This window comes from Pan paniscus, chromosome 4, assembly GCF_029289425.2.
Source record: "Pan paniscus chromosome 4, NHGRI_mPanPan1-v2.0_pri, whole genome shotgun sequence".
In the NCBI taxonomy this organism is placed as follows: Eukaryota; Metazoa; Chordata; class Mammalia; order Primates; family Hominidae; genus Pan; species Pan paniscus.
Window position 1 is genome coordinate 157,051,247 of NC_073253.2, and position 26,361 is coordinate 157,077,607.

A 26,361-nucleotide genomic window follows, 5' to 3' on the forward strand; every position below is an offset into this window, starting at 1 on the left:
ATTACTCTTTTCTTGGTGATAGGTTTAGGAGCCTATAATATTAAAAAAAATGAGGTCTTGTGGGACCTAATAAGTTATGCCCTCTTTCTTATCTGTGTTCTGAAACTTTGAGATATAAGACAATAGAGTAGAAGGCATGGGGAATTAAAATGTCATATATATTGCTAATAATGATGATATTACAGAATGTGACTTATATCTGTAGACAAGTAGATTTGCAGAGATTAGGCACCAGAATCAACCAGATTAACCCACCCAGTCATAGGCAGTGTTGACTTTCCTTTGCTGGGGTATACATTATGCATGTTAAACCTCCAGCATGGAAGAGCACAGGGGAATTTTTCACTCTTATAGGCAGCCAGCAGCCAAATGGAAAAGACAAGAGAAAAGGACTGAAATAGGTAAAATTGACATCTTTTTCCAAATTAACCTATCAGATTAAATCCCCTTCCTTCCTTCTTTTTTCCCCAGTAGAAGAATTGGGGAATTGGGAGCATACAGAAATTTCCTTTTTCTCATTGATGAAAACATCAAGAGAGGGCATGCAACATTCAAAAACATCACACACTGATGGCAATACTCATCTTACTACTTATAATAATGTAAAATTTGCTTAATAGCCATTCTATCTCAGTCTCTGGCACCAGGCATGGTGCATCACAGAGTCAATGTCCAATAGGAGTTGTTAAAGGACAATGCCCAACTGAAGCCACAGGCGATCAAAAGCTTTTCTCTTTTCTTAAAAAATAGGTGGCATGCCTTTGAGTTATTGCTTCAGATTAATTGTGATTCCATAAACCAATGTTGGAGTTTTTAAATCTTAGAATAGGCTTTTTGATACACCTTCAAACCTGTGATTATAATCTACATTTTATATTTTACATTTGGTCAAATATCAGGAAAAAGGAACAGCGTGTCCAACCAACAATATTCCCTATTGCCTAAAACCTCTGAACAAGACAATGTTTCAATTGCTCTGTCAAAGAATCAGATTAGCCATAGGTCTTCCACTGGTTTGCTAGTAGCTGGTAGAAATTGTACCTGACCATCTTGCTTTAGAAGATTAATCATTTAAATTACATTATAGGAGAATTGTGTACAAGAAGAAGCAGCATGATTTAGAAGCAATCAAAATTAGAAGGCAGAAAGACAAAGCTATTTTTCAAAATGGGAAAATTTTGTAGTTTTTAAAGTGAGAACTAATACATTAATCTATATTAATAACATAACAAGATTTAATGCTATTGAATTCTTACAACACATTAGGCACCATGCTAAATGCTTTCTAGATATTTCATCTAATCCTCGTGCAAACCTTTTAGCTAAGTATTATTCTTGTCTACATTTCCTGGAGAAGGAAAGTGACCTGCTAGCTAAGTGTAGCAACTTGAACCTAGGTTATTTAGCCCTAGAGACTCCATAGCTCCCAAGGCATCTGACTTCATCTGGAATAGCAAACAAAATTAGGACAATTCTCTAACTTTATTTTAAAAACCATTAATTGGCAATCAAACAGAACATTCCCAGGGCACTAGGTTCTGACAGAAATATCCAGGCAGTACAATCACAGAGCCTTGTTTTCCATAGTGCTTAAAATGTATTAAGTCAAAATACACACAGATGGTAATAAATGGCACAGGCAGGAACACTTCAATACAATATTTATTTAGGAACATAGTGGATGTTTTGTCCCAGATCTTCAGACTAAGACTCACATTCTCCAGGGACCTACACTATTGAACAAAGCAACTCATACTTTTCACTTGAGTGGTGGGGGCTGGAGCCTGGAAACTTGAGCAAATTATTTAGGAGAGGTTTACCTTTGTCCAACCTCTCTTCCACGGAGTCCCCTCTTTTGCATTTTGTTTTTAGTTAACTTGGTTTCGGCCACCTTCTTACTTTCCTTAGATTTCCTTTCCTACAATCCTTCTAAAGAGAAACACATTTTCATGACCAGCTACATAAAAACCTAATATAAATTTGTGTTGATAAAATAATAAAATGGGAGACAGATAATAATTTCTAACTTTTACTAACAGCTTCCTATGTTCTAGGCACTCTTAAAAGATATTCTCACAAGTATCAACTCACTTCTCACGATTGCAGGGTGAATTATCCCACTTTATAGATTAAGAAACTGGGGACTTAGCAAGAGTAAAATAATTACCTAAGGCCACTCAGCAGGTAGGTTCAGAACTTACATCCATAGTCATTATGCTATAGTTCTGCTGCTCGCCTCTCTCGTTTTCTAGCTTCCTTAAGAAGGGGCTTTGGCCAGGCACAGTGGCTCACTCCTATAATCCCAGCACTTTGGGAGGCCCAGGCGGGCGGATCACCTGAGGTCAGGAGTTCAAGACCAGCCTGACCAACATGGCGAAACCCCATCTCTACTAAAAATACAAAATTAGCCAGGCCTGGTGGCGCATGCCTGTAAATCCCAGCTACTCGGGAGGCTGAGACTGAGCCAGGAGAATAGCTTGACTCAGGAGGTGGAGGTTGCAGTGAGCTATGACCATGTTATTGCAGTCCAGCCTGGGCAACAAAGAGTGAAACTCCTTCAGAAAAAAAAAAAAAGGAAAAAGAAAAAAAGAAAGAAAGAAAAGAAAGAAAGAAAGAAAGAAAGAAAGAAAGAAAGAAAGAAAGAAAGAAAGAAAGAGAAAGAAAGAAAAAACAGAAAAAGAAGGGGCTCTGGCCAATCTTCATCCGGAAGCCCACTCTTGGTCTAATGAACTGTGCCCATGGGGCAAGGTCATCTTATAGGACTAGCTTCTGGGAACTACCTGCTGCTACCACAACAATCACACAGGGAGAGTTCTCAGAAATGGGAGACCAAATATTTACACTGTTGGTTAGGCAGAAACTAATTTTCATCAACTGCTTTTATTTCATTTTGTATTTCAACTTCTAACAGTGCAGAAAATGGAAATGAAGATTACTCAGCGAGTGTTGCTCTGTGTGTGTGTGTGTGTGTGTGTGTGTGTGTGTGTGTGTGTGTGTGTGTGTGTGACTGGTACAGTATTTGAAGGAAGAATGTCCTAAATGAATCTGGGGATTCCATCGTCTGTCATTAGCACAAATAAAGCTGGTGACAAACACAATAAACATGTGAACATCAGGATGTTGGCAAGTCTTGACATAATTTTTTGAAATTATTGCCTTTGGGATACATCTTGTCAAAGATTTGGTAATACATCTGGTTTCAGTTTAGTTTATACTTAACATTTATTTTATTTTCATAAAACCTCTTTGGAGCAAGCAAATAAAATGAACCAAAGGCTCGATTCATGGGAACGTGGTCACCTTCAGCATCCTTGGAACTTTGATTTGCAGGTGGCCATTCATTCCTTCTGCTGTTGACCAATCTAAAGTCATTCAGTTGGACAGAAACTAGAGCTTATATGGCTAAGTCCTGAGTAACAGAAAATTTCGTCATATATTATATCCCTACCTCACAAGCTTGTCTGTCATCCAGAGAGGAAAACCTGCACATCCTGAGGTAGATCCATCCACCCAGTTTTCCTGACAGGCATTGGCACATTGTATCACTTGCTGATATCATCCACAGTCTCCCTTCCCATGGAAAATACTATTCTATGCCCATCGTACACCTTCATGAGTTTTTCTTACAGTGCCCAAGCCTAAACAGTCCCTCCTTTGCTGAATTTATTAGGTGCTTAAGAGATATTTGTTGGTGAGTAAATTCCCTTCATGTATTTATCACAGTGCCTTTCATCTGACACTTCCAGACACAAAATCCTAACCAGGAAACGAGGTAACTTGTCTTGTGTACAAAGACAGTCTGTCACAGGATTACACTTCCTTGTTTCTATCTCAGTAAGCAATTAGTACTATATCTGGTGCATTATAATACATTTAATAATAATTGTTAGTTACTTGATCTGTAAGGGCTCAGTAATGCCAAACATGTGCCAGAGAACACACCTTCATTCAGCCTTCACCCAGTATTGCTTAAGCCCTTGGAAGGAGACATGTAGTTAAGTTCGTACACAAAACTCCTAAGCACATACATTTTATTTTGTAGTTCCTAATGACGATATGTTTAACATTTAAAAAACACAACTGCCTTGTGATGTAAAAGGGCTTAAAGGATTAGGAAAATGTAGTATGATGTTTTCAAGTTAGTTCTCTTTCTGGTTTGGAGTATACTTAGATTAACGGAGAATGTGGTAATCTCTATTTCAAACCATTGAGCTCCAAATTTAGTGCCAGTGTGGCAAGTACTGCAAGAAAGATGGATATTACCCTTTTCAATTTTAGGAGCTGGTAAGTCACATTGCTTGTTTTCAGATTAGCAGATGTTTGTCTCTGGGTATTGCCATAAGGAATGCTGTGTTTATTCAAATAAATAGATTCCCTGGCTGTGAATGATGATGAGCTTCAAACATTTCTCATGTGGCTTATACACATGTCCAATCACAAACACATACTCACACACACCGACACACTCTGCATTCTTATTTTTGTTCTTTTTCCTTTTGAAAAGGATTCAAATTACCAGTAGAAGCAGTTTCTTTGTTTTCATAATCTTCTTTAATGTGTAGGATAATTGAAAGTCTATATACATTATCTGTGAAAAAAATGTTTATTTCGCCAAAAAAAGATGGAATTTTTACATCCATATTGGAATCACAATTTACTTGGGTGTGGGCATGAGGTTTTCAGAGACAATGAGAGGGCCCCCAAAACACTAGGCTTTATCTTTATGGCTGGAATTGTCTAATTTAAACATTTTTTTTCTGTGCATAATACCCTCTAACATGAGTTTGTTTTAAAATTGTGATATATTCTATTTCTTCTAGTGCTGCTGTGATAGGGTGGAGGTGGGGTGTTACTTTCCTTTTACATATCTGAGCAGATAATTGGAAAAATTTTTCTGACCAAAAAAATATGTCAGGCATTTTAGATATTTTTTTTAAAAAATCATTACACCAACCAGTGATTCTCCTGACATCAACATGTACATGCTATCACACGTTTACTTCTAAAAACATCACCTAGCTAACATTATACTTCCAAAGTTGCAAAAATTATGCACTGTCTGTGTTAGATATTTGCATTGCAAAATACAGCACAGTGAACTCTTCGTCATTTTCCAAAATTACCTAGGAATATACAATAGATGTATTTTTCCGTCAAAGCTGGAAGGATGAAAGGTTAAAATTTAAAGGACCCATGACAGTCCTCCGGTTAAATAACCTAATGGCAAGTAAAATCTGGACTCCGGACACATTTTTCCACAATGGAAAGAAGTCAGTGGCCCACAACATGACCATGCCCAACAAACTCCTGCGGATCACAGAGGATGGCACCTTGCTGTACACCATGAGGTAAGGATGGCTGCACTGCCATTCATGAATGTTTCTGTACTTCATTCCCTTCCACTTGTAGGCAATCATCAGGCTGATGAGCCATGGTGGAATATTTGCTTCCTTGTTTTTCAACCTTAACAATCTTAAAAATCTCTCCAACCTGTTCTAATTCCCTCAGTCAAGGATGAAGTATTATTTATGCAAATGTTTATTTGCTTACATCTAGTTTTATTCTTAAATCATTTTCTGTAGCTAGGTGGATTCAATATAAGGAACTTCCTCTCCCTACTATAAAACTCATATATTCCCTCATTCCAGTAAGACCTAAATTTCTAGAAGCCGTCTAATGATCTACATCTGAAAACATTCCTACTAAAAATGAAGTAATAAAAAACAAAAAATATGGAAAGTTACAAAATTCATAAAACACAGATTCATGTAGACATAGGTATTTTAAGAAGTATTTGAATTCACAATGGCGTTGATAGCTAGACGAGAATATAGATACTATTAATTTTGCTCAAACTAAAGACTACGTATACATTTCTGTTTTATAAACATTTCCCTCTCTTTAAGATTGCTGTAAAGCCTAGCATCTATTAAGTGTTGAATACCTTATGACTGAATGAAGGAAACATGAATCAAATAAAATTTTGAATTTTATATAGAAAAAAAGAGATGTTTAAAAGTATTCCTCATTTATGAGAAATTAAGAATTGTCTGGAACTTATTCTTGAGAGCAGCAGTAATTTATTCCCAGATGACTTGTTAGATACGAGTTTTTTACATTTGGTCAATACACAGTAATTCAGATTTTTCAATTATTTCTTTGGTACAAAAAGGTAATAAAGGCAAAATCCTCAATTTATGGATTGTATGCAAGTACAGTAATATTTTGCCTTTGGAGAAAGCTGCCAGAATGCCTAGCTTTCCAAATGCAAACATCCAAAAGAAAAGAAAAGAAAAAATTCTTCAAGAGACACTTTGGATATTGAGCCAACTAATTAAAATGTATTAGGACTTAAAAAAATCTAAAAGATAGAAATAGAGGACCAATGGACACATGTGTTGAGAACTTTCTAGATTATCTAAGCAGGACCTATTCATAATTGAAATTTGAAATATTCCCCCCCCCCGATGAAACACCATACACTTGGCTTTGAGCCTAAATCCAGTACTCATTCCTCTTAGATGGCAATTTTCTGAGGAGAGACTTGAATATCCTAAGTGGTTTATTGATTAATGGTTTCTGATGTATACAGTGTTCTTCATCTGTATCTTTCATCTCCTAAAATTTTCCTTTGCTAATGTGTTTTTACTTTCTTTAATAATTTAATTTAAGAATGCAATTTAATCATAAATTTATACTTTGTATATTTGCTTTAGTTGGTATTCTAATCATTTAATGATTGGCTATAAATCTATCTTACTACGTTTCTTGAGCTACTTAATAATATGGGTAAATATGCTTGCTAAAAATCATATGAAGGACATGAATATCAATTTCCTTATAATTCTACAAACTGAAAGCAAATATATTTCAGTGAACTTCTTTCTTAGCAATCCAAAACAAAACAAAACAAAACAAGAATAGATTTCACATCCACAGAACATCCCAGGGACTAGAGAGAAGCACAGCAGAGTCCTAGCTTCAATTAGATGGTGGGTTTGTAAATAAAACCAAATGGTTTGCAAGTAGTGAGATCATATATGGAGATGTTGTATTAATCTTAATCTCACAAAGCCTGAGGACACATCCCCCTTCAGCTTTTCCTACCTTCTTTTATGCATTTGGTGCTATTTTAGAGAAAGAAGCAGAGAAATATGCACTTAGAACAGGAGAAATTCTCTTCTCTTCCATGCTATCCATGTCTTCCTCTCAAGCAAGGATAAAGTAGTATTTACGCAAGTGTTTATTTGCTTACATCTAGTGTTATTCTCAAACAATTTGCTATAGCTGAGTGGATTAGTTAACGGTCGTTTTGGAAAATATTAACAAGGCTTGCCCATTGTACAATATCAGGGGTTGCCTTGTTTCTTAAAGCAAACAAACAAAAGGATAGAATCCACTCATTATTGTAAATATGTATTTTTAGATCATTTGATTATTAACAGCTCAGCATAACCCTGCAATTATGCCTTCTTTGTTAATATATTTGCTACAGTTAATAACATTCCACTTGTACTTATCAAGAAGTATCTAATCTATATGGCTCTTGTTTGTATTCTATGTTTCCCTTAAGGCTGACAGTGAGAGCTGAATGTCCCATGCATTTGGAGGACTTCCCTATGGATGCCCATGCTTGCCCACTAAAATTTGGAAGTTGTGAGTAAATTTATATGGACTTTTCTTGATTGTAAGTCATTAAGCAAGAGATCTCTAGCTATATCTGTGAGAAAAACGCATAGATAAGGGAATCAAGAAAATTTAAACAGCAATATACCACATGGACTTTCCATAAGTAGTGCTCTGTGACTTCACTTTTTAATGTTGCTTCGAGAGAGGTTATTCTTTATCTACTGAACTAGAAAGCATGGATTAAACTAGTTATTGAAATAATTCTATTTATGCTGAATTTGTATTTATAGAAAAAGAAGTGAAGTATGGATGCTTCTACCTCATGGATAATATTTTCCTCTCAATTAATGGAGATCATTGTGTCTATTTTATATCTTTACTGACACTTGTTTGATCTTAAAAATAATTAAATTCGTTTACCAGATTAAAGTGTTGGTAAATGGCAAAGGACAGTAAGTGTTTCTTAATAATGAAGCCTACACCAAACTGATGTTGCAAAAAACACAAATACCCTAATCATAGTCTTAGAAAATTAGCTGATATGTGTGTGTATCTCATGGCATTCATATATATATATATATATATTAGTGCTCTTGAAAGTATCCTGGATAAATGCCCTTCATAATAACTTCCTGGGTTTCAGCTGTTTGAAAATATTCAGAAACACCTTGGAGCAGCCAAGAGAAAAATGACTGTGAGAGTCAGGTTCTCCGGTCTTTTCTTTACCCTTCTGCTTTCAACTGGTTTACATGCATGGAGTGAGTGGGAATAATGTATTCTTGGTTTCCTGCAGGGGAGTTATGTACAAGGACTGAGTCAACTCCTGGACTACCTAACCGATTTTCTGTTCTCACTAGACAGGCAGTCTAAATGACTATTTTGGTGAAGATATGATTCATAGAAAAATAACAGTGGTAGTGTAGGAAGACAGAAAGTAAAGAAAATAGCAAAAGGCCTTCGGGCTCCTAGCAGCATCAGTCCTGGAGAGAGAATTTTATTTATAAATCCCATTTTGTACTGAAACTGGAAGATAAACTGCTTCAAAAACTCCAGGTTAAACAGGCATTTGGTGATAACTCCCTTCTCCCTGCTTTTTTCCCAATTTAATATACATTCCTTAATATGAACGATTATGTTTTCTCCTGAATAACAGATCCATTTGTAATAATGACAATATGTGCTACATATTACTTGCATGTCAGATAGTATATTAAATATTTGTATATTTATAAGTTCATCTAAATCACAACCTAATCTTACAGTTAGGAAGATCATACGCCATAGTTTGCCTGGGACAGTATCGGTTTATGCCTAATATACTGGTATACTTTTTTTTAAGAGACAAGGTCTTGCTCTGTTGCCATGGCTGGAGTCCAGTGGCACAATCATGGCTCACTGCAGGCTTGACCCCCTGGGCTCAGGCAATTGTTCTGCTTTAGGCTTTTGAGTACCCAGGACTACCTACATGTGCCACCACGCCTGGCTGATTTGTAACTTTTTTGTATGGTTGTGGTATAGACAGGGTCTAGCTATATTGCCCAGTCTGTCTCATACTCCTGGTCTCAAGTAAACCTTCCACCTTGGCCTCCCTAATTTTTGGGATTACAGGCATAAGCCACAGTGCCCAGCCTGGTATAAATACTAATAATTCCCCCTTTTATCTTAAAAAATCCTAATTTGGAAAATGAACTGCATATTTTTAAAAATTAATCAGTAATGCTTTCAGCAGTGAGAATAGCTGAAAAAAGGAGAGTTTATCATTTTATATAAGATGTGTGAAAGTGAGTGCTGATAGATTTCTGATTGGTTCAGCATCCTAACAAGGCCACTGTCTTAAGTTGTCTTTAGATATTCTTTCTCATCACAAGATGGCTGCTGTAACTCCAGTCAATGCAATTCTGTTTGTGATAGAAGGTAATAGTTGGTAAAAATGAAAGGAGTAGTGCCTATATGAAAAAGATAAAAGCTTTCCCTAAAATCCTAGTGGAAATCTACTTACATCTCATTAATCAAATGTCTCACATTGCCAATGATATTTGCAAAGAAGGCTGGAAGTCAATATTTTTAATTGGACACATAGTCAACCTGAAGAATATTAGAGGTATTTTAAGAAGAGGTAAATGTATAGTGAGTAGAAAACAGTGTGTCATATAAGAAAATTGAAGCTAAAGAAAAATAAGTAAGCTGTTTTCCACCTCAGAGCCATATGCTCTTTTCTTTGCTTGGATTACTCTTCCCTTGGTTCTTAGCATGGCTGACTTCTATCTCTCCACATGTCAGCATAAATGTCATCTCCCAGGGCCTTCCCTGATGACCTTATCGAAATTTGCTTACAGTCTCACCAGTCTTGTTGATCACAATGCACATTTATTTTATACCATTTATCACAGCAATGATGATTCATTTTACTTATTGGTTAACTTTTTTATTGCCTGGAGACTGTAACGTCGTGAGAGAAGGACATACTTTGTTCAGCTTTTCCTAGCACAAAGGCAAATACACTGTAGGTTCTCAGTAAATATTTATTGAATGGATAAAGGTTACAAGACTCAGGCTTTAAATGCCCCTTCACTGTTTAAGCTTCAGAAAAGAGAGTGTAAGACCTGTGGGGAATGAAACAGAGCAGACTAGACATTGAAGTGCAGGCTTTGACGGTCATGCTTAGCGGAAAAGAACACCATGGCTAATTACCACTGCCTGGCATTGGCACAAGAAGAGGCAGGGGCGGTCCATTTGTTGTCCAGTCATTTCTCTGACCTGGCCTACTTAGCATATTTCAAAGGTGAAGAAACTGAGGCAAGAGTGGGCTAAAAATATTTTGACTCACTTTTTGAAGTAATCATCTTGCCGAAATATCAGAGAAAAGAATAGACAAGAGGAGTTTTCAATAATTTAGTGGAACAGTCTGTAATAAATGTTTATGAATATTCTGAAGCAACCTTATCCATATGGTGATAAAATCTAAAGTTGAGAAGCAGTCTTTCTTACCGTTCTCTATTAGATTCTGATTGTTAAGGCTAACTTAAACTTTCTACTAGTTATGGATAAAGCTCTGTTTATAAAGTCAGCTAACCCGAGGGCAATGTGCGTGATACAACTGTGATCGTTTCACTGCTTTTGAGAAATATACCAAATAAGGCTTTGCTTCCAAAAGAAGAGACTTGGGTTGCAGATTCTGACATAAAGACCTAGGCAAAAGCTGAATCTATTAAGGCCTTAATATATGATTGTCTGTTGGCTAATTATCAAAAAACAATGCATTGCAAACACACTGAGAGGAATGAGTCAAAATTTGAATGAATTCTGAACAATGTACAACTTTAGAAATCATTTTGTTCATGTGGCTCATACAAATGGAAACACAGAGACTCATAAAAGTGAAATGATAGTGTCAATTAGCAACTCTCCTGATACTAAGTAATATATGTTCCCAGTGTTTTACCACCACAGAGTTCTTTCATAACACCAACCAAAACCTTCTTGTCTTTTTTATTTTATTAATTAATGTTTTTGAGACAGGGTCTCTCTCTGTTGCCCAGGCTGGAGTGCAGTGGCACAATCAGGGCTCACTGCTGGCTCAACCTTTTGGGCTCAAGTGGTCCTCGTACCTCAGCCTCCTGAGTAGCTGGGACTACAGGCACATGCCATCACACCTGGCTAATTTTCAAATAAATTTTTGTAGAGACAGAATTTTGCCATTTTGCCCACACTGGTCTCAAACCCCTGGGCTCTATAGATCTGCCCATGTTGGCCTTAAAAAATCCTGTGACTGCAGAAATAAGCCACCATGCCCAGCCACCTTGTGGTCTTATTTCTAAAACTTTTTTGGGGGCATTATAATTTATTTGAAATTGTAACTTAAAATTTTTGGCTAAGTAGCTGAAGACTCTTTTTAATCTCACTTTTCTTATGCTGATGTCTCTGGTCAAGTACATTTTCATAGGAACTATTTTCTGGTTACTAAAATTTAAGGAAACAATAGGATATATCATCTTTGCTAAGGCCTTAAGTATATCTGTATTCTCCATCTTAAAATACCAACTTGCATCATGTGAATCTACCCTTCATTTTGGAAGATTCTCATGGAGAGACATGGATAATGAGTCATCTGCACCTTCACAATGATGTCATGTTTGTAGTAGATGGCCTACACATTTTCATATGCAATGGTGCTTCTATGAAATTGCAAGAAATGAGACACCAAAATTATATAAAATGAAAAGTCAATGGTAACACATTTTTCCCCCTCTACAACTATATTAGCAGCTCCGTAACAACACATGACAAAGGATAAAAAGATAGGGTGCAGACACTTTTGCTAACAGCAGTGCAATATAAAAGCAAGAATCTTAGTTTGTTGTGAAATGACACAAGATCTAGACTTCGTTTCATCACTAATTGCACGACCACCAAATATCTTTGCTTGGCTTATGCAAACCTATCTAATATACAGTTTTGCCTAGAAAAACACTTACAAAACACAGTAAAGTCAAATGAACGGCATCCTAAGTCTTTATCTTGGTTTTCCCAGTTATTAGTAATGTCTGCTTAAACAAGTCATTTTATTTTTTTCCCTCAGTTTACCATCCGTAAAATGCAATTAAACTCTATGACTTTTGAGGCATTTGCAAATTGAACATTCAATCACTCCATGTTACCATAAACTCATTATGTCTTCTTAGGTAAGATGCTTCCATTAAAAAACAATAATTTATCATATTAAAAAAATTAGTAAATGCGGTTATCTACAAATTGTAAGCGATAGGGTCCTTCTCAAACTAGTGTGCTCTGCCTTCTTCTAAGAGATTTGTAAATCACATTTTACATCCCTCCTAATAGACACAGTACTCCTGCTATACACAATGGTGAAATGCTTTCATTTTTAAGACCATGAGGATAACCACAATTAAAAAGGAAAAACAAAGATAAATTCAAAATTATCCATTTCGTACTTTTACATGTCCCATGAACCACTAAATTAAGTTTTAGTTCATTCTCTTAAACTTATGGAAAATTTTCTTTTTAAAAACCATCTGATTATAAATTGATGCAGAAGTGATATTGGAACTGGCAGGCTACCCTTATAAAATCAGGGAACACTGGCTACATTTTTCTGCATCACTCACCTCAGTGAAAAGTAATCACATTAGAAGCTTTGTTTTAGGGACTGAAAGGCATGGCTCACATCTTTTTTCAGGCAACCTTATTTTCATGTAAAAAAGCAACTATAGTTTTACACCTCACTATATCTTATCTGGGGAAAATGTGTATTGGACAGAACACAAAAGCCTGGTTATTTAAGTGGGGATTGGGTCAAACAGAGGTGCATTATGACTTTTATGAGCCCTAGGCACTTTTGCCTTTGGAGGCCATTCCTCCAAGAAGAAAATTAAAATTATTTCATGACCAGGTTGCTACAAAGATGAATATAATCCAGATTATATTATATTCACTTTATCTTTGGATTTCAAAAGAAATTAAAATATTTTTGTGGCCTCCTAAAAGTATTGAGGGCCTCGGGCCCTGTGCCTAATAGAGAAGTTGACTGTTGGTCAATGAGTCAAGCTCTTGTCATAGGCCAACATTTACTATGATGCCTCCCCCTCAAAAACACTGGAAACAGCTTGCTTTTTCTAATGTGATATTTTCTTTAATGTTTAACCTCATTCTGCATCTAAATAGAAGAGAGTATGTACTATCATTCCAACCTATGTGAAGTGGGTGTTATAGGACTAGAAATCAGAAAAGGTATGGAATTCCTTTTCCTTCTCTTTCTCTCTCACTCTATACAATCTCTCCCTCTAAACTGTGTAAATTATCCATCAGAATTATGACCTAACCTCTTATTAGGAGACGGCCAAGTTCAAAGTGACATGGCAAATAAAAATGATTGAGAAGAGTGATAGAATGTAACTCATCATCATGGAAAATATCTATAAGAATGATAATCAGTAGAAAAGAGGAGAGTAAACTCAGACTTGCTAATGGACATGCAGCAAAATTTCCAGTGATTTTTACATTTATCAAGACCTTCGCATTTAACATGACCTTTTCCTGGCTTAACAATAATTAGGACCAAAGCTACTGCCTCTAACCTCATTTCATCTCTCATATGCTTCACTCTAGTCAAACTGGTCTTCCTCAAACTAGTCAAGCTTTTGCCTGCAATAGAAGAAAACACTTGGGAGGCTGAGACACAGGAGGATTACTTGAACCCGGGAGGCGGAAATTGCAGTGGGTTGAGATGGTGCCACTGCACTCCAGCCTGGGTGACAAGAGTGAAACTGCATCAAAAAAAGAAAAAAAAAGAAGAAGAAGAAGGAGAAGGAGAGGAGAAGGAGGGGCAGGGGGAGGGGGAGGAGGAGGAGGAGAAGGAGAAGGAGAAGGAGAAGCAGAAGAAGACACTTGTTAGTTTGTCTGTTGGACAAACTCTTCCCCAAGATTTTCACATGTATCTGCCATGTATTTGTATAAATGTTACTTCCTCAGAGACGACTGTGTCTGAGCCCCTTACCTTACTTAGGATAAGTCTCCATCCCTTCATTCTCTATCTTTTTACTCGGTTGTGTATGACTCTATCACACTTATCTCTACTTGAAATTACATACGTATTTGCTTATATGTTTTTGTCCCCACTGCTACAATGCATATTCCATAAGATAATGAACATTTGTTCTTATGTTCACTACTGTATCCCCAGCACAGTATTTTGTCCTTTGTAGATCCTTATAACCATTTGTTGGAAGAGTGAATAAATGATTTAAAAAAAATCAGAAAAAGTGTCTTAGTTTTTGTAAATTAAGGGATATGAGCTCATCTTTCCTAGCCTGCCCTCTGGAACCATGATATAGAAAATATGAAGCTGATAAAAGGTACCGACTAAATAAGAGAATTAAAGTGGTAAAATATATGGATCATTTTCTACTGTTTCCTTTTAGATGCTTATACAAGAGCAGAAGTTGTTTATGAATGGACCAGAGAGCCAGCACGTTCAGTGGTTGTAGCAGAAGATGGATCACGTCTAAACCAGTATGACCTTCTTGGACAAACAGTAGACTCTGGAATTGTCCAGTCAAGTACAGGTAAGTACGATTTTGTTACTTCAGTTATGGAGGAAGAAGCAGAACAATATTTTGTGAGAACTCAATAAATCATTCAGTAACACAAGTCTAGGAGAGAGAACATTTCACTAAATTGGGCATCAGTTGAGCTGGGAACTAATGTAAACTCAGTAGACCTGTGACCTTGGACATGTCATTTAATGCCTCTTGGCCTCTGTTTCTGTTTGTCTGTTTGCAAATTGAGAAACTGGCTATATGTAATTACTGTAGCACAACAGGTAGCTATGTGAACTCTTAGAGATGAACATCTGGGTTAAATCCTTATTCCCCAACCTTGTCAGTTGTTTGTAGTCCCCTTGCAGGGTGGTTGGAAGAAATACATTAAATTCTTAAAGAGTACTTATCACAATTCCTGACACATCAAAAGCTTTTCATAAATAACTATTTATATAGTCTAGGCTCCACATATTACCATTAGTTAATGAATTTTGCTAAATTTGTAGCAGTGATTATTACACACAGAACATCAAAAAGCCAATTCCTTCTACAAATTCGTTTGTATCTCTAACCAAGCATCTTCCGCAGCTAAAGCCAACAGAGTCATAACCACATCATTGATCACTCCATGTAGGAATTAAAAGTAGGTAGCATGCCATCCTTTTTAGTGTAGTAACTGATTTACTAATTCTATACTCAGAACTAGACCTGACACTGTGGAAAAGCTGGACCCACATCTTTAAAGCTGTTTCGAACAATAAGATAAAAGTTTTGTTATTCAAGTATCCATTTTGTACTATCTGAAATGTGATCATCAGACCAGATAATTATAAATAAAAACTGGACTCAAACAATTAGAAAAATACATGCCCCACAAAGCCCATTATTTACTGAAAGCTTTAACAAGGGTCAAGAATTATTTTTTCAAAATTATGTCTTTCAAAATTTAAGTTGACTTTATTCACTCTTATTTTTTATTTCTAAGGAAATATGATTTAGTAATAAATAAGAGGAGTGGTGCTAAAAAAACTTCTTCTGATTTCATGCTTTATATTGGGACCCTCACAAGCATAATACATTCCAATAATAGGTCAACCTCTCTTGCTATGATTATTAGATAAGTTCTGACTAACAGGATCTGTCTCTTGCTTGCTTAGGAGCCCCCATTGCTAGCCCAGAAGCTTAAATGTTTATGTGTTTTATTTTATTTTTTAAATGGAAACTGTTTCTCTTTTTTTCTTATTTCAAATCCAAGTGGCATAGTGGAAAGGTCATAGGCTTTGTAGTGAGGGAGATGTGAACTCAAGTTCTGACCTTGTCGCTTAGAAGCTTTGTGACTTTGGGCAAGTCATTTGTTCAGTTGGAAACTCTAGTATTGCCTAAGTAATGATAGTCCTGTATTTTGTATTAAAGATGAAATAATATAAAATATTGCAGACTGTTATATAATAGGTACTCAAACGGTAAGTAAGAGCTGTTACTATGGTCCTGAAATATCCCAGAACATGAAAAATGCTCAAGATTTTTCCTTCTTACAACATATTATGTTGGAAAAGATATGAAAGTAAGCTGTGTTTACTTTTTAAAACTTGAATGTCATTATAAGCTGGATATAATGGCAGTCACTACAGATTAAATGATAGACAAGCTCAGATCTTGCTGTCATGGAACTTGAAGTCTAAAAGAAATTGAACACATAAACTGTAATTATCAAAATAGGTAGTTTAAGTGCTGTGATTAACATTTTTTTGTGATGGAAGAGACCACATCTGTCTTCTCTATCCCTATTATTTTCTGTAGTAGTTGATACATAGGAGGCATTGAACAAATATTCTGAATTAATGAATAAAAAGTAAATCCAGCTTAAGATGATCTAGGAAGGATTGTTGCAGGAATTGATTTTTCATTTTGTTAGTCTGAATATATTGGGGGATAAATAATCACTTTCTAGGCTCCAGGCAGACCAAATAATGCACACATAACTTTTCCTCAAGGAACTCTTCATCTATTTTTGTTAGAAAGGAAGTTGGAGAATGTTGGGAAACAAATCAAATGCAGTAGTATGCAGGCATATATGTATGAAGTCTCAAAGGTTGCTTAGAGGAGGGAATATTCCTACTCTAATTTTAGCTTTAACAACCTTAGTCATGTTACTATAACCCTCTTATGCCTGAGATCCCATGTGTTCAAAATTAGAGGCTTAGTCAAAACAATGGAGGCCTTCCTCACCTTTGGCTTTCAAGGGATTCAACCTGTCTACATTCTGGATACTCAGAAAAAATACGCAGTCATTTAGTAGAATGAGAGACAGTGGCCCAACCCATTGACACCTATGAGGGTAGACCTCATGGGCTGGGTCCACCAGAAGTAATCATTCTGTGCTAGAGCAGTAAGTTCACCTACATAAAATAAAAGCTTTTTCCTGTCACCACATAATGAATATTAGGGGGTAAGAAGAATAATGAGCAAATTCTCAAATGGAAGCTCAGTTTGATGTATGTTTCAACTCCACAGTAACACTGAATTATACTTCCTCTGGGACCACTTTAGCTCACCAAGAATCCACCTTGATAGATTTCAGTAGAAAGAAACAGAGACCTTTGTGTAAGGTCTGCAATGCTGTATTTTACGTCTCTTTGTGGAGCCCTGAAAACATCAAAATAAATGACCTTGGGTACCATTACCTCCCTGTTTCTGTCAGAAGACTAGAGAATAATGGTGAGAGAGAACACACACATTGAGAATGACTAGATAAAAGGCATCTTCTTCTACTTTAAAATTCTCCCTGGAGAGAGAATCATTCAATCCCCTTGGTAGTTTAGAAAGTGCTGTCCTACTTACCTGCCACCAACACATGGGAAAACATAAACACACAATCCTACTGACCTCTTTGAGTCAAAATATTTTCTAAATCACTTCATTAACGTAAGAGGCAAGAAGATGGAAATCCTAGCACAATATTTGAATTTCTAGTTCAGTACAAATACGTTAGATGTACAATTCCTTCCTTGGATACTACCATTAAATTTAGGAAAAGAATATTTAGTTACAGCCTTAGTTTTAAGTGCACTTACTCACCTGGCAGAAAAATACTACTGGACAGAGTATATGGCAGAGAAATAGGCAAACGGGAAAGATGATCCAGTTAGTTTTCAAATCCAATATGTCTTTATTATTCATTCATTTATCCATGTAATCCTTAAATCACTTGTTCATTTACTGTGTCTGACACTGTGACTGGGCTTGAAGAAGAGAGATGAAAGGCACAAAACCCCTGCCCTTCAGAAGTTCTTAGTTGAGTGAGATAAATAGCTAACATGCATTGGTACTGTTCTATTCTTCACATCTAATACTCACAAAAATCCTAGAATTGAGGTAATATTATTATCCCCATTTTATAGATGGGATATATGGGGGCCCAGAGAAGTTTAAACATTATTCCAAGGTCATACAGCTGGGAAGTGGCAGAACTGGGATTTGAACCTGGGTTGTCGACCTGCAGGGTATGTACTCTCAACTACATGTCATACCAATAACAGGCATCAGAGACACATAAGATGTGGAAGCATAGTTGTTAAGAGTATGAACCCTGAAGTTATACTATAAAGATTTCAATGATGGTTTTGCAACTTATTTACTGTGTGACTTTAGACAAGTGTTTTAATTTTTATGGGTTTTTTTTGTATGTATCTTTTTCATGAGCTATTGTGAGATGGAAATAAGAAAATGCATGTAAACTGCCTAGAAGAGTATCTGGTTTGTAAAATGTATGCAGTAAGTGTCCGATATTACTATTAATAATAAGAGTAGGCCTGGGTGCAGTGAGTCATGCCTGTAATCTCAGCACTTTGGGAGGCTGAGACAAGCAGATCAGATCACTTGAGCCCAGGTGTTCCAAACCAGCCTGGGAAACGTGGAGAAACCCCATCTCTACAAAAAATTAAAAAATTAGCTGGCCATGGTGTTGCATGTTTGTAGTCCCAGCCACTTGGGAGGCTAAGGTGGGAGGATCACCTGAACCCGGGGAGGTAGAAGCTTCACTGAGTCGAGACTACACCACTGCACTCCAACCTGGGTGACAGAGTGAGACCCTGTCTCAAAATAATAATAATAAAAATAATACTAATAGTAAAGCTAGTGTAAGGGAACTACATGATGGCATAAAGGAGGAAGAGGGGTCATTTCTACTTGATGTGTCAAGGGTGGCATAACCCCTTGTCTCTTCCCACCCTCACCACATTATGCTTTCTAAGTAAGTCTTCAAGGAGAGCCCATGCAAAAATTACTACAGTGGCTTAAGGACATGAAATATAACTTATAAAGAAAAACAAAATAATGAAATTGATCATGAAGCATAATAATATCAGTGTCCAGAAAACATTAATAATGTAATGCCATGCAATGTTTTAAAAACACACAGTGATGACTGCAAGTTCTCCATATTTACCTAAATAAATTTGATTATAAGAAAATTTGATAAGTTTGGTGAAAAAGAAAGTTTCTTCTGAATGACTATTGTTAATCCTTAAAAGAGATGACTAATAAACGTTGTAGGATTCTCTTTTTTGGACACAGAGTCATCTTTGCATGAGTTGATGTAGTGATGACCCAGAAGGGTCAAGATAATAAGAAAAGCAACTGTCTTCTTTGACTATGGAGTAACATTGGTGATCATCATTCATCCAAAGAGCCTAGGGGCTTCCATTTATGAAGCCTAGTACATGGTCTCCAGAGAAATAATTATAACTATAGAATATAAGTCCTGGGGAAAAAAAAAAGACTTCTGTGGTCATTTGGTCAAACCATTTATATTTCAAATGAGGACATGGTCCCAGAGAGGCTAAATGATCTAGAACTATAATCAGTGTTCCCTTATCTCTATTTAGAATCTCTGAAGCAATTAAAAAACATAACCACCACTTTCTCAATAACATTTTTGATAGAAAATTCCTTTTGCAATATTAGTATCCATAGAAAACACCAAGTTTAGAATACTCGGAAGGAAAATGACAGCTTCACATGGAATCAATGTTCAATACAATTTTGTTGAATGACCAAGTGGTTGATCTCTGAGTTAGAGAGAGAATGCATGTCTGTGTTTTTAATCTTCACACTGTAAATGTCCATAGAAATAGAGTTTTTAAAAAGTGCTTTCACTCAGATTATGTAATTTTATCCTCACATCCTCCTAGGAGACAGTTAAATTAAAAACTATTATATTAATTGGACAAATAGGGAAACTGTAGCCAAATGAACCTATGCAAGGTATTTACCTCCAAGTAACTAATATTTGAGAAGGCAAAGATTGAAAGCCAGGTCTAAACAAATCTTTAATGCTGTTTTGAAAAATTATATTAGTTTCTTTTCTTCCACTCTCCTTACTTTTGTATTGCAATATATCAGAAATATTGTCACATCTAATTTGCAAGCTTCCTTCAGGGTTAAATAAACTGCAAGAATATTTGAATTACAATTCCCCTAGACTGTTGAAGGAGGGGAAAATAATTTGACATGCTTTGTGCATAAGCACTTGATGTCTAGACGTATTATTTCAATCCAATTTAGGTGACTGGGTTTTTTGTTTTTGTTGTGTTTTTCTTTCATTTTAAAGCTATTACAACATGATTCTGATGTTGCTGCCCTTTTCTTCCTTATTTGAAAGTTTTGTGCCAACACTCTTAAAATTGTATTTAATTTAGGAAAAGGTTTCAAAACATTGGAATTTCTTCTGTTAGGGAAAATCTGTTAGGGAAAAAGTTGTTTATAAAACAAAAATAATGTCAAATAATAGCTCTTCAGATCTCCAAACATTATATTCTTTTCAGGATCTTTGCAAAAATGTCATGTTGAGAACAACAAAAGATAATGGAATGTATACAGACATTCATTTTTCTGACATTATATACAGATGAATTTTTTTTCTTTGAACTGGTGACATTTTGCAGGCTGCAGTTGAATGAATTCTTAGGAATAATAATGCATGCCCCTGAGATGGTGAAGTGTAGCATGGGTATGTCCACATGAGACTATATTTTAGTAGTGTTTTGGGAAAATTGTTTTTCTACATTTTTCTTAAATTTGGATCACTTCCTTCTTTTCAAATGACCTTAAAGATATCACTAGAGGAACACACAGAAAATAATAAGAAATTAATCTGGTAACATTCCATTTGTCCTTTAAAAGAAAGATTCTTATGAATTTTGTTTTGATTGAGTGACCGTAAGCCTCAGTGCATCCATTTTCACTATATGAAGGTATTAAATACTGAGGATATGGCCGGTCATGCTACATAACCAAATAACTATTCTTCTTTTAATTAACTTTCAGTTTGGTGGGAGGAATATATGTATGTAGTTAAATAACTAAAATGCAAAGTATGATATATTATAAATATAAACAAGAGATATAAAGTTGAACACAGTAAGTGTTTAGTAAAGGGCAGGTGCTATTATCAATAACAGTTAATAATGAAAGCAGGCATAAGTGCATAGATAATTTCCTGCTACAGAAAGCAGGATGTGTTATTCTACCAACACTTCTACCAATTCTGATTGAGGAGAAGTGTGAAGAAAATGGAGAAACAAACTAAAATTTATTTTAACATTATAATGTGGTTACATAGTATCATCTTAATTAGAGCCATTCTTCTTTATTATCCCCATATTGTGCTTCTGACTATTTTGTAGACAAGAAAACTAAGGGTAAGAGAGTTTAAGTGACTTACCAAAAGCTACACAGCAAGAAAATAGCAGATCTGGGTTTTGAAGTCAAATTCATTTGCTTCCAAATATTAATACATTTTCTTCCATAGGACAATAATTTCTATTCCACTGTGGACCTGGTACTTGGGCTGGAACCAACATATAGATGAGCAAAATATTCAACTGCAGAAGATAGGTAGAGTTTTGTAGGCCAATATATTGAGATGTTGAAATGTTCGAAGAGACAAGAGAATTCAGTGCATATTAGAACTATGCTATGCATACTCTTAAATACAGATTAGGAAGTTTGCTTGTTACTTTGTAGAGCTTGAGTCAGTTTATATTGTCACACAAGAGAGGGGCAGCTGTTTGCTACTGGCCTCTAGTAAGTAGAGTCCAGGAATGCTGCTAAACATTCTGCAATATATAGGACAGCCACCTTCAATAAATGATTATCTGTTCAAAAATGTCAATAGTGCTGAGGTTGAGAAAGCCTAATGCTGCTAATCAGTCTCCATTAAGATATTTTAAGTTAAAAAAAAAAGAGTGGCAGAATCGCACATGTGAAAGATCACTCTACATCAAAATTTAGGAAAAATTGGAGTTAGGATGTGACTAGAGCCTATATTAACCCTATATTTTGAGTGAATAAGGCTAAACAATCCTAAGATTTTTAACTGAGAAAGTATAAGGCAAAAAGAGAAACAATAAGGCTCTCCTGCAATTTGGGTTGTGTGTCTACTGCTTTATACCTCTAACTGAAGTCAGAATTTGAAGTGTTTAAGGACCTTGGAGAGCACCTAACTAGACCACTGTTTCCCAGATCAATCTAGGAATTGGGATAAACTCAAAATCTGGTTATTAATACAGATTTTCCTGACCTTTCAAAGAATGGTTTGTAAATCTAGTTGGGATTTGAAGAACTGCATTCTTCAAAAGTTTCCCAGGTGATCCTGGAAAATAAATTTTGAGAAACAAAAGATTCTAGATTTTGTTTTGTAGATCAGGCCATGCTAAATTACTCATCTGATGTCAAAGAGATATTTAATGCAGTTTTGGAGCTAAAATTAAACTGTCCTGATGTACACGCCAAAGCTTCTTCAGTAGGTATTGTGGATATGCTCTGTAATGGACACACTAGAGATCTGATCTGTTTCTGACCCATTGGTCTATGTCACAGGGTTTAGCATATTGCCTTCTCAGTCAATTTAAGGATTGGAGCCAATCCTTAAATCTAAACCCAGATTTGTTCCTCCAATATGTGATGTATTTGAATTAAGAGGTAAGAATATCTTTAAAGACTCTGGCACCTCAGTCTCATCCTCAGAGTCATTTTACTGTGTGTTAAGTATGTCTCTTTTATTTTCTGGATAAAAACTTTTTCCTCCAAGAACTGGATGTCACATGGAGAAAGGATGTGTCTAATTCCCAGACCTTTGGTACTCATAGTAAATCTCAGAGATTACCTTTTTCCAAAGTCAAATTGCTCATCTTTCTTCTCTGTTTTACTTCTCAGGAGAATATGTTGTTATGACCACTCATTTCCACTTGAAGAGAAAGATTGGCTACTTTGTTATTCAAACATACCTGCCATGCATAATGACAGTGATTCTCTCACAAGTCTCCTTCTGGCTCAACAGAGAGTCTGTACCAGCAAGAACTGTCTTTGGTAAGTCCCAATCAAGATACATACGCAAGGAAGGGTGTGGAAGACAAGTTATATCATATCTGTGACACTGCAAAGAGAAATAAAAAAAATTATACACTCAAATATTAAGTTCATACAACAGAAAGTTTCAAGGAATTGCCACTCTCATTATGGTATATATTTTTTAAAACTATTTAACTAGCAAGCTGTTTTAGTATTTGTGAATAGATGGCATTAATGAATATTTGATTTGATATTTTTAGATAAAAATGAAGTGAAGCAGGCATAAAATGCATAATATTAAAAACTCATAAATAAAAACTTAATATTTAAATAATATATTTAGAATATATAACATGAATCACTGAGTTGTTTGAGAAGCTTAGAAAATATCAGCAGAACTACTTATTTACATTTATAAAAAGCAGAGCTTCTTTAAGTAGGGAGAGCCAATTAATGACCACCATATCACTACAGGAATAAGTCATTTTACCTGATGTGTGCACTTCTGTAGAGTTACATGCATTCATTTTTTCTATTACAATATTTTTAATGACCTACATGCTTCAAGTTAAGAAATCTAATTGAGTATTGTTTAAAGGGTAAACAACCTTTTACTAATAGGAAAATTTATTTCCTCATGTATTATTTTAGAGGGTGCATTTGATATAAAAAGGTATTTCCTGCCTATATCCCCGTATACTATTTCAACTGTATTTTTCAGGCTGATAAAAATGAAAGATTCCAATACAATATCTTCTAGACACAGAATGCAGTAGTGAACTGAACACAAATCACCACTCTCGTTATGAAAATTGCATTCTGAAGCTTAAAATTGAGTAATCATAAAATCAAATGCTTTTATACTAGGCGCTATTCTATACAATTAGCCTGTATTACTTAACTATAAAACAAATTCTATCCACTATTATTATTTCCATTTTTAAAAGTGAAATCTAAGGAACAACAGATTAAGTAATCTGCCCATAGTTAGAAGCTATTAGATGGAGCCAGGACGAAGACCCTAGCATTTAGCTCTGGAGTCTGTTCGCCTAATGACAATGCTGTATCGTCACCTCTGAGCTATCCTGCTGCAATGAAAATAATTGAAATGGGAGTATTGTGGTTAACTTCATTTGGAAATCACCACTACATATTTATTGGTGAGAGGTGCAATTATCAAGGTTCATTCCACAAATATCAACTAGGCACCTGCTGTTTTTAAGAGCTGTGCTAAAGGATAAAAGCCTTAAGAAGCTTATAGTCTAAACTGAGGATTATTCACCTGAAGAGATTCCTATGGTATCATTTTTCAATAATATGTAGTGTATGAAAAATCAGTTATCTCAGAAAAAAAGCAAGACTCTGCTATAAGTACCAGAAACGTGTATTTTCTTCTGAACTTGGCAATATGCTTCTAGATTGGCAAACACCAAATCATTGCTCTGACAATAGCCTAAGCATATAGCTAAATTAATATTCAGAATAATTGCAGCTGCAGAACAAAAGAGCAGTTCATTGCATACTCATTCTTTCCCATTACCACGTGTCGATATTAACTAGCAATGAACTCACTAAAGACTAAGTCTTGTTAAGATGCTTATATCTGTATGAGTATGCCTTTTTCTCATTAGGAAATTAAAACAAACAAACAACAACAACAAAAAAAACAAACAAAAAACACAGGACAGGCCGGGCACGGGGCCCACGTCTGTAATCCCAGCACTTTGGGAGGCCGAGGCGGGTGGATCACGAGGTCAGGAGATCGAGACCATCCTGGCCAACATGGTGAAACCCCGTCTCTACTAAAAATACAAAAAATTAGCCGGGCGTAGTGGTGGGTGCCTGTAGTCCCAGCTACTCGGGAGGCTGAGGCAGGAGAATGGCTTGAACCCTGGAGGTGCAGCTAGCAGTGAGCCAAGATCGTGCCACTGCACTCCAGCCTGGAGCAACAGAGCGAGACTCCTTCTCAAAATAATAATAATAATAATAATAATAATAATAAAATAAATAAACACAGGACATATTTATGTTTTATTTATTTTTTGTAGTATGAGTACAACACTATATTGGAAAAGGTTCTTTTAAAAGGTGATTTTCCCCTTCCCACACCAACGAATTCTAATCTTTTGATTTGAAAATCATTTACAGCATTTCAGATGGTGTATGTCAAAAAACATTGCTCTTAACTTTTTCAGCAATCTTATATCTCAACAGACTCATGGCCTTTGATAAACATAACTATATGTCTGTAAACTTAGTTGTGACAAGTATTTTTGTGTTTCAAGTTTTATGTTTCTAATATTTTAAGTTCACTAGAATCACAAATACAATTTTCTAGACTTTTAACCTTTTAACATTTATTTTGTACACATGTTTCTATGCTTTTTAGTTTGAATTCAGCACATTTTTTTTCTGAGCTCTGTGAGAAGCCTAAAAGGATCATGTAGATTCAAAAAGAAAAAAACAAAAGAACCAACCAAACAAAGTTGTACTTTATAACCATTTATTAAAAGACATCCAGAATGAAAGAAGGTTGCAGTCTATCTTATGCCTTAGAAGACCATATTCTTGGTTTTCCATGCTGTGTCTCATTTGGAGGCAGTGTGGTCACTTGATTTTGCTGTCAAATACATCCAAGTTTGAGATTCAGTCTCGCCACCTACCAGCTGCATGGCATTGGCAAATTTACTTCCTCTTATGGAGCTTCGGTTGTCTGTTAAATGAAAGTACAAGGAAAGTAAAGTAATGCTGTTTTTTAAAAATTGAAGCAAATAAAAAAATGTACATTGTCAGGTTCAGTACTTGTAACTTAAAAGCTGTTCAACAAATCTGTGTTCTTTTCTCTTTTCCTATAACAGGAATTGTATTTTCCTATGGCACAAATTGTATCTTCATGTTAATCTTCTCAACTGCTCTTAATTTATGGACACACTTGGTTTAAAAATACCCATTACCACATTACTTCTGAGAACTGACTACATAAACGAAGATTTTTTTAAAAAATTGAATTTATTGTAGTAGGGATTTATCAAAAAGGACTAAAGTTGTCAATTATAATAGTCATTAGTTTTGCCCTTATTATCAGGCTAAGAGCTAAACACTTCATTGCATTACCTTACTTAATATTCATAATAGCCTTCTGAGTTAAACTTATTAAATCAACTTACAAGAAAAAAATTTTATAAACCCCAGAAGCTCGTGATTTTAAGTCAATTTTCTCAAGGTCATTCAGCAGTTATAGAACAGGGATTTGAAACTCGGTTGCCCTGGACTTTTAATTACCCTAATATTTGCTCAAGTTAATACTGACATGTAAATTCAG

The 26,361-nt window shown here is 35.6% G+C and overlaps 1 protein-coding gene across 5 annotated transcripts in view; it reads left to right on the top strand.

Annotated features, from left to right (window-relative positions):
• GABRA1 (gamma-aminobutyric acid type A receptor subunit alpha1) overlaps positions 1 to 26,361 on the top strand; it is a 52,779-nt gene that overhangs the window by 20,821 nt on the left and 5,597 nt on the right. For 4 of the 5 annotated variants that reach the window (XM_003808011.5, XM_057302374.1, XM_034960917.2 and 1 more), the window contains 4 exons: positions 5,128 to 5,348; positions 7,574 to 7,656; positions 14,568 to 14,711; positions 22,905 to 23,057. In XM_003808011.5, coding sequence (XP_003808059.2) covers positions 5,128 to 5,348; positions 7,574 to 7,656; positions 14,568 to 14,711; positions 22,905 to 23,057 — 601 coding nt within the window. Of the gene's footprint in view, positions 1 to 5,127; positions 5,349 to 7,573; positions 7,657 to 13,755; positions 14,502 to 14,567; positions 14,712 to 22,904; positions 23,058 to 26,361 lie in introns of those variants that run through there. The other variant, XM_034960919.3, reaches the window with a different exon arrangement.